This window comes from Dipodomys merriami, unplaced genomic scaffold (assembly GCF_024711535.1).
Source record: "Dipodomys merriami isolate MVZ:Mamm:240054 unplaced genomic scaffold, mDipMer1.0.p SCAF_36, whole genome shotgun sequence".
In the NCBI taxonomy this organism is placed as follows: domain Eukaryota; kingdom Metazoa; phylum Chordata; class Mammalia; order Rodentia; family Heteromyidae; genus Dipodomys; species Dipodomys merriami.
In genome coordinates, this window is record NW_027205159.1 from 3,328,187 (window position 1) to 3,341,318 (window position 13,132).

Genomic DNA, 13,132 nt, shown 5'->3' on the forward strand with positions numbered 1-13,132 from the left:
GGTGCATACCCTAATTCCAAGGTGGGGGATCTCCAATTGAAGATCAGTCTGTAGCAGGCTACACACAGAAAGCCTGTCCAAAAACAAACAAAAAAAAAGACAAGGGAGTAAAGTCAAAGCAGAAGGAAGTGAAATCAGCCACTTCAAATAGCTCCCATTCTTGCCAAGAAGAGTGACTTCAGGACAGATGACTTTAATATAGTGAGAAAACAAGAATCCATAGAACACAGCCTTTCCTTCCCTCCCTCCCTCCCTCCCTTTCCCCCCTTTTTTCCCTTTCTCTATTTTCTTTCTTTCCTTTTTTCTTTTCTTTTATACTGGGGTTTTGAATTCAGGGCCTGGTCTCACCTTGCCAGGCTGCTGCTCTAGTGCCTAGCCATGTCTCCAGCACATTTTTTTTTTGTTTGTTTGTTTTTGCTGACTGTGTTTAAGACAAGGATCTAGCTTACTGCTTAGGTACTCACCTACATTGCAAGTCTACCAGCTTTAAACTTTACGTAGTTGCTGGGATCAGAGGCATGTACCATACATTCAGCTCTCCTCTGTGGAGATGAAGTCTTGTGGGTTTGTGTCCTGGAGATGTGATCCTCTGAATCTCAGCCTCCTAGGTATCTTAGGATGACAGGCATGTACCAGTGGGCCCAGCTGTGGTTTATGAAGGGGTCTTGCAAGGTTTTCTACCTGGACTGTCTTCAAACCAGGATCCTCTCAGTCTCAGATTCTTGAGTAGCTAGAATTATAAGCATGAATTACTGGCACTTGTCTAACAAGTCATTTTTTAAAACTTTGTGGTGTGCCAGGCACTAAATGATAATGATCCAATTTTATACAAAAAGAAAATGAGATACAGGGAAATCACTAATTTTCCAAATTTGTAAGAATGAGAAGCAATGCATCCAAGATACCTCAGTGTAAGAGCCATGGAAAATTTTCTATTGATGTGTGTGTGTGTGTGTGTGTGTGTGTGTGTGTGTGTGTGTGTGTGTGTGTTAGTGCTAGGGCTTGAACTCAGGGCCTAAGCACTGTTCCTTAGCTTTTTCACTTAAGGCTGGCACTCTACCACTTGAGCCAATCAAACTTCTATTTCTGGCTTTTTTGGTGATTAATTCGAGATAAACCCTACCTGGGCTGGCTTTGAACTTTGATCTTCAAACCTCAGCCTCTTGAATAGCTAGGATTACAGATATGAGCTATCGGTGCTTGGCTCCACTGAAAATTTATCAGCGGATTCACTGAAGTAGCATCAAAATCTAATAACATTAATTTGTAGTCTTACAGAAAAGGACAATATATGAATATCATAACTTCATTTAATTAAGCACAGAGACCATGTCAGGAATAAAACAGTCTGGTGAAAGACATATCCATTTTTGAGTACAGGTTTTATAGTCTACATGCATTACATGGTACATATAAGTCATAAATTCAGTACAATTCAACATTTTCATAACTTATTACCTGTTATCAAACATGCATCAACAGGTAGATTATCCTAAAGTTTTTCCCTCTTTCTATCTCCCTCTTTTTTTCTCTCTCCCTCTCTTCCTCCTTCCTTCCTTCTTTTCTTTCTTTCCTTTTATAAAGACAGAGTCTGTCAGTATACTCTAGGCAGGCCTTGACCTTGTGATCTTCCTGCCACAGCCTCCTGAGTGCTGGGATTACAGGTATGCTCCATCATGCCTGGCAAAATTTTATTCTTAAACCAGTATTTGACAGTAAAATGCCTAAAATTGAAATATAGCCCTTTTGGAAATCTTTCTGAAATACATATGAATCTCAAAACAGCTGTTACAAAGAGCCAACATATACAAGGCACAGTGGGACAAGCAGGATTATGTCAATTACCAGCTTCCAAGATTGGTACAGTCACTGTTAATTAAACCATGGGGTCTGGATATGCTTTGCTTACTTTTATTTATTTATTTATTTTTCACCAGCACTGGGGCTTGAACTCAGGGCCTCTCATTCTTACTTTTTTTTTTTGTGCCAGGCTGGCATTTTACCACTTGAACAACACCTCTACTTCTGGCCTTTTGGTGGTTAATTGGAGAATCTCACAGACTTTTCCTGCCTTGGCTGGCTTCTAACCATGATTCTCAGATCTAATTTTCCTGATTAGCTTGGATGACAGGCTGAGCCACTAGTGCTTGGCTCGGATAGCTTAGTCACAGTAACCAAAGAATGATTTCTTAGGACCTTTAGAGGAAGATGACTGGAAATGGAGTTCTTTGCATAAATAGCAGTACAGAAGCATTGTATGTACTTTGGATGCCTAAACCATATACCTATAACCTGACTCAACATGTTTATGTCAGAAACTTGATGACATCCTCCCCTCTAAAATGCCCTTCATACAATCTGTACAGCAGACATGTAGAATTCTTTTTGATGCTGTTGGACTCAAATCTAACTTGTGCATGCTGGTCAAATGACTTCCATGAAACTATACCCTCAGCCCTGGATCAACTCTTCGAATTTGTATTCAGTATTACAGAATACATTTAGAAACTCTGTAAAGAAGTATTACATTTCATTTGCAAATGCATGTATTAATAGTTCAAAAAGAATGTTGTCTTTTTTCTGCTGGGTTTAGGCACAATTTCTTCTTTTACTAGGGGTCATCAAGAAAGATAGCATAAATGTCTTATTTTAATGAAGACAAGGATTGTTCATATTAAACTTGCCCTTCAGAGAGAATTGTAGATTCTGAATAGTTGTATGTAATTATAGATTCATATGCAGTTTTAACAAATCATATAAGTAAATCCTGCATACCTTATATCCAGTAACATCTTACTAAAACTTAGTATAATTTAATGACTAAGTTTCTCATATTCATTCAGAACATTTCCACACCAACAAGGACTTTTGTGTTAACCTTTCGTAGTCATAGCTACGTCTCTTATTCTCTACCTGCCTTTCTGGTAACCCCTATTCTATCTTTCATTTTTGTAATTTCATATTTCAAAATGTGATAGAAATGGAGTCACATAGTGGGTAAACTTTTAGAGTCAAGTTTTCTTGTTCATCTGACTTCTCTTGAGTGGCATTCTACTTGGTGCCTATTTTAGTCATTCATTTTTTGCTTTCTTGGGAATAGTATTCGAAGATGTGGATTTACTACAATTTGTTTTGCTAACCATCAGATTGAAGGTCACTGTGTTCCTGACATATTTTGAGTATCATATATAATTCATGTACAAATTTTTTTTGAAAATGTAACTTTTCATTTCTCTGAGATCAATGCCCAGGTATGTAATTGTTGCTTAGTATGGGAGTTGTATGTTTTGATTTTGGGGAAATCTATTGAGTGGTTTTCCAGCGTGGCTATTCTGTTTTATATTCCCAGCCGCAATATATGACCCAACCAGGCCCTCTTTATCCTTACCAATCTTTGACATTATCACCACTGTTTTACTTTAGCAGTTTTGGGAGGTAAGTTCCCCAATAAACTATTATGTTGGATAGTTCTTTGTGTCTGTACTTGTTGTTCACACATTTTCTGAAATGAGATGGCTTTTTGTGTCTTAGGTTTCCGTTGGAATTTCAATACCTGTTCAGCACTGATAATTCTTTATCTGTATCTAGATGGTAGCCTTTTATCAGGTGTGTGGCTTGCAGATACTTTCTATCTCTATCAGCCTGTCTTTTCATCCTCCTTTTTACCCTGGTCCTTTGCAAAACAATTTTTTAAAATTTTTTTATGAGACATAAGTTATCACATTTTCTTCTCACAGACTGTGATTTTGGCATCAAGTCTAAGAACACATTGCTAGCCCTTGGTCCTAAAGATTTTCTGTGTTTTTATAGTTACATTATATGTTTACAGAATACCTCTTTTGAGTTAATTTTTTGGGTAAAGTATGAAGTTTAGTCCAAGAGTCATTTTCTTTCCCTATAGATACCCACTTGCTCTGGCAAATTTATTAAAAACATTATCTTTTCTGTGTTGCATTATGTTGTATCTTCAAAAAAAATCACTAAAGCAGAGCATGTATCTATTTCTAGATTCTGTTCTGTTCCATTGGTTTATATCTGTGCCTCTGCCAATAACTCAAGAAGTGAAAATAAATGATTTACCCAATTTAATTTTTCTTTTGATTGTTTTAGCTATTTTAAACCTTTTAAACCTTGAGATAAAATTTTTTCTTTTGCAGTGCTAACCTAAGGCTTTGTGTATGGTAGACAAATGCTGTGCTAGTGAGCCACAGCCCTATCCTGGGATATAACTTAGAATAAGTTTGTGTATATTTACTAAACATAATGAAAATCCATGAATGCAGTACTGTTTTTCATTTATTGAAGCCTTTAATTTCTTTCATCAGAATATTTTTTCCAGCACATAAAGCCTCTATATGTTTTGTTAAATTTATGTCCCAAACTATGTAATTTTCTTTGTAATGATTCTAAGTGGTATTGTGATTTTTACTAAAAACACAATAAACATGGCTTCCTCATGTTCTTTGTTAGTGTAATGATTAAATTTTTGTGCTGATCTTGCATCCTGAGACCTTGCTGCATTCAGTACTGCAGGCTCTTTTTATGTTCAAAAAGCACATTATTTGGGGGCTGGGATGTAGCTCAGTGGCAAAGTGCTTGCCTAGCAAGTGCAAGGTCCTAGGTTTGATCCCCGGTATAAAAAAAGAAAAGATGAAAAATACAGTTAGAAAGACAAAGAAACAAAAAGCACATTATTTGGAATTGTCTTTGTGGGCAATCATGTCCTATGTAAACAAGGTTACTTTTATTTCTTTCCAATTCATACGCACTTTTCTTTTTCTTGCCTTATTACAATGGCTAGAACTTCTGGTACAGTCTCAAAACTTTTAATTAGTATGAGTTTCTAGAGCTTTTTCTGAACCATTCCTGCCTGAGTAAGGCACATCATACTCAACCTCATGAGTTGTAAACACTATTCTTACTGTCTGATGTGCTCAGATTCCATTTCTTGCAATTTTGACTAAGAGTTGACAGCACTCATCAATAATAAATGAAATCCAGCCTTCCAAGCCCTTTGAAGCGCCGGGGACCTGAAATGAGCTAAATGGAACCTGGCAATAAGTCAACTTGGCATAGGGACATTTTCTCTATATGATAGGAGCAGGAGGCAGAGATGTTTTCAAAAGTAAAGTTTATAAAAAGTAAATTTCAGGAAGCAGAGGATCCAGCTCAACCACACCTGGATTACTGGCCCACTGAAACATGGTAGGGATAACTATATGTTGTTTGGAGTTATTTGAAAGAAAAGGAATAAAGTTTGAGGTTGACCTATGGAATACTTCTGACATGTGGTTGTTCTTCCAGTTTCCCCTCTTTCTTCTAAGTTGGCATAGCAATTGTTTTCAATTAGAAAACATGAAATATCTTCAGAAGCTACCTTACATATTCTTTTTGTGTGTGCAAATCCTGGGGCTTGAACTCTGGGCCTGCGTGCTGTCCCTGAGCTTTTGCTCAAGGCTAGTGCTCTACCACTAGAGCCACAGCACCACTTCCAGATTTTTCTGTTGATGTGGTATTGAGGAATTGAACCCAGGTCTTCATGCATGCTAGGCAAGTATTCTATCACTAAGCCACATTCCCAGGCCAACTTATCTTACATTTAGAAATTGCCACTGTCTGGAGCTCTTCTGTGAGCTGGCTAAGAACAAATGAAAGAAGATTGGCCATCCTACTATTTTTATTAATAGGCACTTAAAATGTGTGCTGACACCTCAAACTCTGTCTTACTTTTTAAAATAAAAATATAACTATTAATATAATCCTCTATATCTATTTGAAGAATGTGTATTTTCTCTAAATGGTGATGTGTTTTTGTGTAATATATCTAACCCAGTAGGCTTTAAATTCCTATGGGAAGATAGCAAACTTAGATACTACTATATCCTTTATAGACTGAAATGAGAAGAGGGCTTAGTCATACACTTAGGTCCATTTAGGTCTTATAGGTGTGTACCAGTATGATCTAATATCTTGCAAACACTATATCACTTGTAGAAAATTTTGAACTCTGTAGTTAAGAACCAAGTTTTAGAGTTGACTTTAAGGCAGTGACAAGTCCATGTTTGCCATCCCATCACTGCAGTGTCTGGTTCAATGACACCTGCACATTTCAGAAATTCTTGTTCTGAAAACTTAGAGCTTGGGGATGCTGCTCCAAGGGCAAGAGTCTGACAGTGAGGTGGTGGCTTGCTCTTTCTAAGCCTCAGTTTCATTGCATGTAAGGGATGATAATGCATGTGTCTTAACTGATTGTATCATTAAGGGCCTAGCCCAGGGCTGGGCAGGGAAGAGGCCCTCAGTGGCTCATGCTTCCCTTCCATGTCCTGCATATTGCCTTTGCTTTCCATTCTTCTCTACAAATGATGGAAGGGGATGCTTCTTATTTTGGCTGTTACAAGTAATGCATGAAAGAACAGGGCTATCAGAAAATGGGAGCATCTGGGATTTGGGAAGCTTGGTGCCAAAGATAGACCATTCTCTCTCTCTTTTTGTGGCAGACTAGGGCTTGATCTCAGGGCCTGGTCACTTTTCACTCAAGGCTGGATAGCTACCCCTTGAGCTACAGCTCCACTTCCAGATTTTTTTTTCTGGTTAATTGGAAATAAGAGTCTCACAAACTTTCCTGCCCAGGTTGGCTTCAAACTATGATCCTCAGACCTCAGCCTCTTGAGTAGCTAAGACTACAGATATGAGACTTTATATGTAAAAATAATGCTGCCCAGCCCCATTCTCTTTTTTCACCAATAGCCTACTCACATAAACTCAGCTTGCATACAAAACTCTGACTGGTTCTAACGCTGTCATGTTCCAGCGGGAGACAGTTGTTCCATGAGTGGTCAATACATTCTAGCAATTGCGATTTAACAATGCATTTGCAATCTGGTGGAAGGATGAGTAGCCACCTCCAGTCCCCTATCTGCATCCTGAGCACAATGTGTGTTGTGTCATGCGCATTCAGCTCCTTTTTGGCCACTGTGAGCTTAAGATCCAGGATACTGCTTTTGGCACAGCAGGCAACAGAAATATTCACACAATACAAAGCAATCACATTGTACATACAGCCTTTTTTTTTTCCTTAAAAGAATGGAAGAGCAATCAGTGGTCTCACAGGGCCATTTTGACAACCAACAATGACTTCCAAATGGGTGAAAAGAATGCAACATAAACAAAGATCGTTGATGTGAAGTGCCCCAACACAAGGGACCCTGTCCGCATCGCTCATTCTGCTGGAGGATGGCAGGGCAGCTAGGAGCCCTTCAGGAACTAGACAGCATTGGAGAGCTGTCTCTGGCTGCAGCCCTTAAAAATAACTTCTCCTTAATGCCAACACCGAGGACTTTCTTCTTACACTATCAGGCCTTTCTAGGCGTTGCTTTGAAATATTCCTCCCTTGAAATGTCGGATACACCTCCATACCATTTCTGAAGCCAGACATGTTCTATCCTCATCTTCATGAAGAACCATTCATACTGGCGAGGCCACTTGCGCATGCCTGGGTGCCTGCAGGGACAAAGGAAGTCCACAGTGAAGCTGCTCTTCTCAAGGGCACATGTCTGTCTGGGCATGATAGCTCTAGACTCCTGGCTTGATTTGAGCTCACAGCTGCTCCACCCAGCCAGAGGCACAAACCAAGTTGCTGTGCGTCAGGTCCTGGGATAGCCTTAAAGAGGCAGGAAGCTGGAGTCCCTACCCTGAGTGGACCATGATCCCTTGGCTTGAATACCAGTTCAGTGGTTGACGAGCCATGAGGCCTTCTGGACTTGTTGATGTTCGCAGGCCCACCTGTCACCTGGCCATGCTGATGTTGCTTTGGTCATGGGCTAGTGTGGGGAGTCAACCAATAAGGGCACATAAAACACTTGCACCCAGCAAGGGCACAGTGGAGTGCTGGATGTTGGAGGCATCAGTTAAGGACATATGATCGCTATAGGAAAGGGTACCAAAATAGTGAGCACATGGGACACCTCTAGTTTAGGGACAGACTCCACTCCTGCAGCAAGATTCCACTGTTGATCCAGTCCGAGAGCCAGCTAGGGTGGACAGGGTCACATCTACCTTCTGCTACTGACAGATTTGTCCTCCTCTACAGATAACCATGACATAGATTGTAGTATATTTGAGGACGAGGTCTGTGGTATACCTATTTTTTTAAACTTTATTGATTTATTTACTTAATAATGTTGTTTTGTATGTGTGAGAACTGGGGCTTAGACTCAGGGACTGGTTGTTCTCCTTCAGCTTTTTCTTTATTTGTCTCACTTGTGCCACACTTCTACATCTGGTAAGAATCTCAGATTTTTTTTTTCTGCCTGGACTGGCTTCAAACTGTGATCTTCAGAGCTCAGCTGTCTGGGTAGGAAGGATCAGAGGTGTGAGCCACCAGCACCCATCTTTTTAAACCTTATCAAGATCAAAATGGCCTGCTGGGTGCTAGTGGCTCACTCCTGTACTTAGCTACTCAAGAAAATGAAATCCAGAAGATCACAGTTTAAAGCCAGCCCAGGCAGAATAGCCTGTTGAGAGATTCCATCTCCAATGAACTGGCAAAAAGTAGACTAGAGGTATGGCTCAGAACTGGCAAAAAGTAGACTAGAGGTATGTCTCAAGTGGTAGAGTACCAGGCATTAGCAAAACAGCCAAGCAATTGAGAAGCCCGAAGCTCAGTACCTGATACCAGATTTTCAAAATTGCTTTAATATCTGAAATTGGCATAAGCAGCATTCAGACACCAAGTACAAAATGGAAAAGTATTTGTCACAAATATGATATCTGTGACAAATACAATAATAAATCCTTAGGGAGGATATTTGAGAATGTTTGTGACACTGACTGGACTAGGAAGGTTCAGTTATTTTCAGTGCAAGGCAGGGCTTTGCTAAGCTTGGAATACACAAGAACTGTGCCAAAGGCATTTACACCTGCAGCATCTCAAGGTGGGGATGCTTCCCCAAGGGTGGTGTCAGCTCACTGAAGCCACCTGCCTGCATAGCACCTGAAGCCCCCAGCACGTCATTTACCACAATGCTACCACGGGGCAGCTCAGGCCCATTGCGGCCATTACTTCACAGGCACCAAATAGCACAGAGTTGACCTGGACTCGTTCTTCTTATTGCATATTTTTTGGCATCTCAACTTGAAAACATCTTCACACCTTGAAAACATGGCGTGCTTGGCAAATTCTACTTCTGCTGGAGACACAGTGGTCATCTGTCCTGTGAGTGTTAAGCGGGCACACCGGGGATCTTCTGGGTCCACGATGTTTTTCCTGTGTGAGAAGACATTTTTCATGTGGTGAAACAATGATAGGACATCAGCCCAAAACACCAAGGATCTAGTGAAAATGTGAAAAAAGGAGTCATGGGGCTGGAAATATGGCTTAGTGGTAGAATGCTTGCCTAACAAGCTTAAAGCTCTGGGTTCGATTCCTCAGTATACACAAACAGAAAAAGCTGGAAGTGGAGTTGTGGCTCAAGTGGTAGAGTGCTAGCCTTGAGCAAAAGAAGCTCAGGGACAATGCCCAGGCCCTGAGTTCAAGCCCCAGGACTGACAAAAACAACAACAAAAACACAACAACAAAAAACCACCAAGGAGTCAAATTACTGCTTCTGTCATTCAGATTTTGACATTGTTTATAACTACTTTAAAAGGTCTCAGCATCAGAGGAGAAAGAAGATGGCAAATTAGAGACTGGGCAATACCAGAGTTCTGTGTGTTTAATCAGAAATACAGGGCTGTAGTTGGGAAATACAGCTCAAGCATAGACACCTGGGCTGGGAAGGTGGCTCAGTGGTAGAGCGTTTGCCTTGCATGCATGAGGCCCTGGGTTCGATTCCTCAGTACCACATAAGCAGAAAAAAAAAGCCGGAAGTGGTGCTGTGGCTCACGTGGTAGAGTGCTAGCCTTGAGCTGAAGAGCTGAGGGACAGTGCCCAGGCCCAGAGTTCAGGCCCCATGACCGGTCCCTCCCTCCACTCCCCGCCCCCAAAAAAGAGTAGACACCAAGCAAAGGCACAATTCCAGACTTTAAACTTTACTACAGAGAGATACTAACAAACAGCTTGGTACTGACATAAAAGTATGCCTGAAGACCAATGGAATAGTCTAGAAGACCCAGAAATAAACCCGTATACTTACAGTCATCTGATATTTGTCAAGCATATGTATATGTATATATATATATATATATATATGTATATATATGTGTATATACATATATATGTTGGGAAAAATGACAACGTCTTCAATAATTGATGTTGGGAAAACTGGACACCATATATAGAAACTAAAAGTGGATCCCTGTTTGTCACCTTGCACCAATATCAATTCAAAATGGATCCAAGATCTCAACGTCAGGCCTGAAACTTTGAAACTACTACAAGATAGGGTAGGAGAAATATTAGAACTTATTGGAATGGCAGGAACTTTTTGAAGACAGTCCCAGGGTCATAGTAAACAGGAGAGAGACTTGACAAATGGAATTACATAAAAATAAAATTTCTGCACAGCAAAGAACATAGTTTCTAAACTAGAAAGACAGCCAACACACTGGAGAAGAAGATATTAACCAGCAATGCATCTGATAAGGGCCTTTTATCCAAAATATACAAGGAGCTCAAGAACCATCCCCCACCCCCAATGAACAAACCAATCACTAAATGGGAAAAGGAGCTAAAGAGATGTCTCAGAAGGAGAAGAATGGCCACAAACACATGAGGAAATGTTCAACATCTCTGTCCATAACAGAAATGCAAATCAAAACAACATCAGGATTCCATCTCATTCTAGTAAGACTGAAAATTGAACAGGGGCTGGGAAGGTGGTTCAGTGCTATAGTGCTTGCCTTGCATGCATGAGGCCCTGGGTTTGATTCCTTGGCACCACATAAGTAGAAAAAGCCAGAAGTAGTGCTGTGGCTCAAGTGGTAGAGCGCTAGCCTTGAGCTGAAGAGCTGAGGGACAGGGCCAAAGCCCAGAGTTCAGGCCCCACAATCAACAAAAAGAAAAAAGAAAAAAAGAAAAGAAAATTTGAACAATAACAAATGCTGATGGGGATGTGGGGAAAAAAGGAACATTATTGCATGATTGATGAGAATGTAAACTGGTATAACCACTCTAGAGGATGGTTTGGAGATTCCTCAAAAAAATTAAAAATAGAGCTACCTATGATCCAGCCATGACACTCCTGAGTTTCTACCCAGAATATTACAAGTTAGGATATAGGAAAGACACTTGCACATCCATGTTCATTGATGCACTATTCTTAATAACTGTTATGAAAATAGTCCAGATGCCCTACAAAGGATGACTGGATCAAGAAAATGTGATACATATACACAATGGAATTTTATTCATCTATTAGAAAAAAGTAATATTATGTCATTTTCAGGGAAATGGATGGACCTAGAACAAATAATGTTATGTAAACCAGTCTCAGAGAGACAAATGGTACATATTTTCTCTCATATGTGGAAGCCTGATTTAGAAAACAAATAGACATGATAACATATACAGGGCTCTATGTATTTACATACAAATTGAAGAAATGAAGATAAACATAGAGGAGGAATCCAAAGGCATAACTCCTCTGAACAATAAAAGTACTGTTTATCAGAATGAATTCCAGGAAATGGAAACATGGGTTTTTTGGGGGGAGGGAGGGTGAAGGTGGGAAGTGGGTCCCAGGAATGGAGGGAAGAAGGGTGAACAAATGTAGTCATTGTATTCAATATGCACTATGTGAAAAATGAACTATGGGAGGAATAAAATAGGGAAAAATCGAGAAAGGGGTAACATTGCCCAAGAAGCATTGTATTCACAACATGAATTCTGGAATTGTACAACTCCATCGTCATCATCACCATCAATTTAATTAAAGAAATCCTTGGAGCCACTTTACAAGTAGATTCCAGTTTAGAGGGGTGCTGCCCAGAAGGCCTGGAGGGCCCTGAGCTGCCAGCCTGGCCAGGCTCTGTTCCACAAGGTTCTGTGATCTCGGACCTTTTTGTCCAATCCCACTTCCACTTGGCTTTCTCTGCTTCACCAACGTACATATAACAATGGGTAGTTTGCCCTGGGTCTTGAGTCTTCCATGTCACAGAAACTACAAGTAAATAAGTTTGTTGTGCTTTCCTTTTGCAAGCTAGCCTCCAACCTTGATCCTCCACATTTCAGTCTCCTTGAATAGGCAGAATTATAGAAATGAGCCAGTGCTTGGTACAAAGATCATTTTACTTGGGTGCAGAACAGATTTACAAATCAGGAGAAACAAGCTTAGCAAGACTGGACCAGCATTCTGCAGAAGAAAGACTCGGGCTGCTACCAAGCCCAGTGGTTGCACATGTGCATCAATCAGGGTGGTGTAAGTCCACTAAAACATCCAGTATTTCTCAAACCTTGAAAGGCAGTGTTAGATTCTAGAGAATTATTCCCTCTGACAGGTTCAGTTCTCAACATTATGTCTGACAGTATTGTCAGCAAATCTCAAAGGTTCATTTTATCAATACCCATCAAGTCAAGTCTTAATGTCAAATCTTAATGGTTTCTTTTTTTAATGCTTTTATGCTTATATCTGTTTTTGTATGCATCCACAAGCAACATTTTGTCTTTTGTACATTTAACATTTAATGTGTACACATCAAACATAACTTTCAGTGATTTAATGTTTTTCTATTTATTCATTTAGTTATTGTGCTGGTACCAGGACTTGAATTCAGAACTTTATTGCTCTCAACTTTTTCATGGCTGGTGCTCTACCACTTAAGACACCGCCAGTTCAGTATTTTTCTTCATTATTTGGAGATAGCACCTCATGGGCTTTTCTGCCAGGCTACTTTCAAACCTTAGATCTCAGCTTCCTGCGTAGCTAGGATTACAGATATTGTCAACATGAACTCAGTTATTTTTTGTCTTCAGTGTAGTATGCTGTGGTAAAAGTGTTCACTGAATTTATTCACTCTTCTTTAGTTCGTCCATTTTCAATTTAATTTGGTTACAAACAATTCTACAATAATCACCCTTGTATCTAACTCCCTAGGCACATATCTGAAAGTTGCAAGAGTGGTTTTGTCATTTGTAATCTGTGCAGTCACGATCCTGTGGCTCCACATTCTCTCTAACATTTGATGTTACACCAAT

The 13,132-nt window shown here is 40.0% G+C and overlaps 1 protein-coding gene across 1 annotated transcript in view; it reads right to left on the reverse strand.

Moving 5' to 3' along the window:
- Positions 1 to 1,314: 1,314 nt before the first annotated feature.
- The window catches only part of Creg2 (cellular repressor of E1A stimulated genes 2), a 41,697-nt gene continuing 29,879 nt past the window's right edge, over positions 1,315 to 13,132 (reverse strand). The window contains exons 3-4 of the mRNA XM_069988550.1: positions 9,152 to 9,265; positions 1,315 to 7,500 (exon numbers count right to left, since the gene is read on the reverse strand). Of these exons, the coding sequence (XP_069844651.1) occupies positions 7,353 to 7,500; positions 9,152 to 9,265 (262 nt within the window). The 3' untranslated portion in view covers positions 1,315 to 7,352. The remainder of the gene's footprint in view (positions 7,501 to 9,151; positions 9,266 to 13,132) is intronic.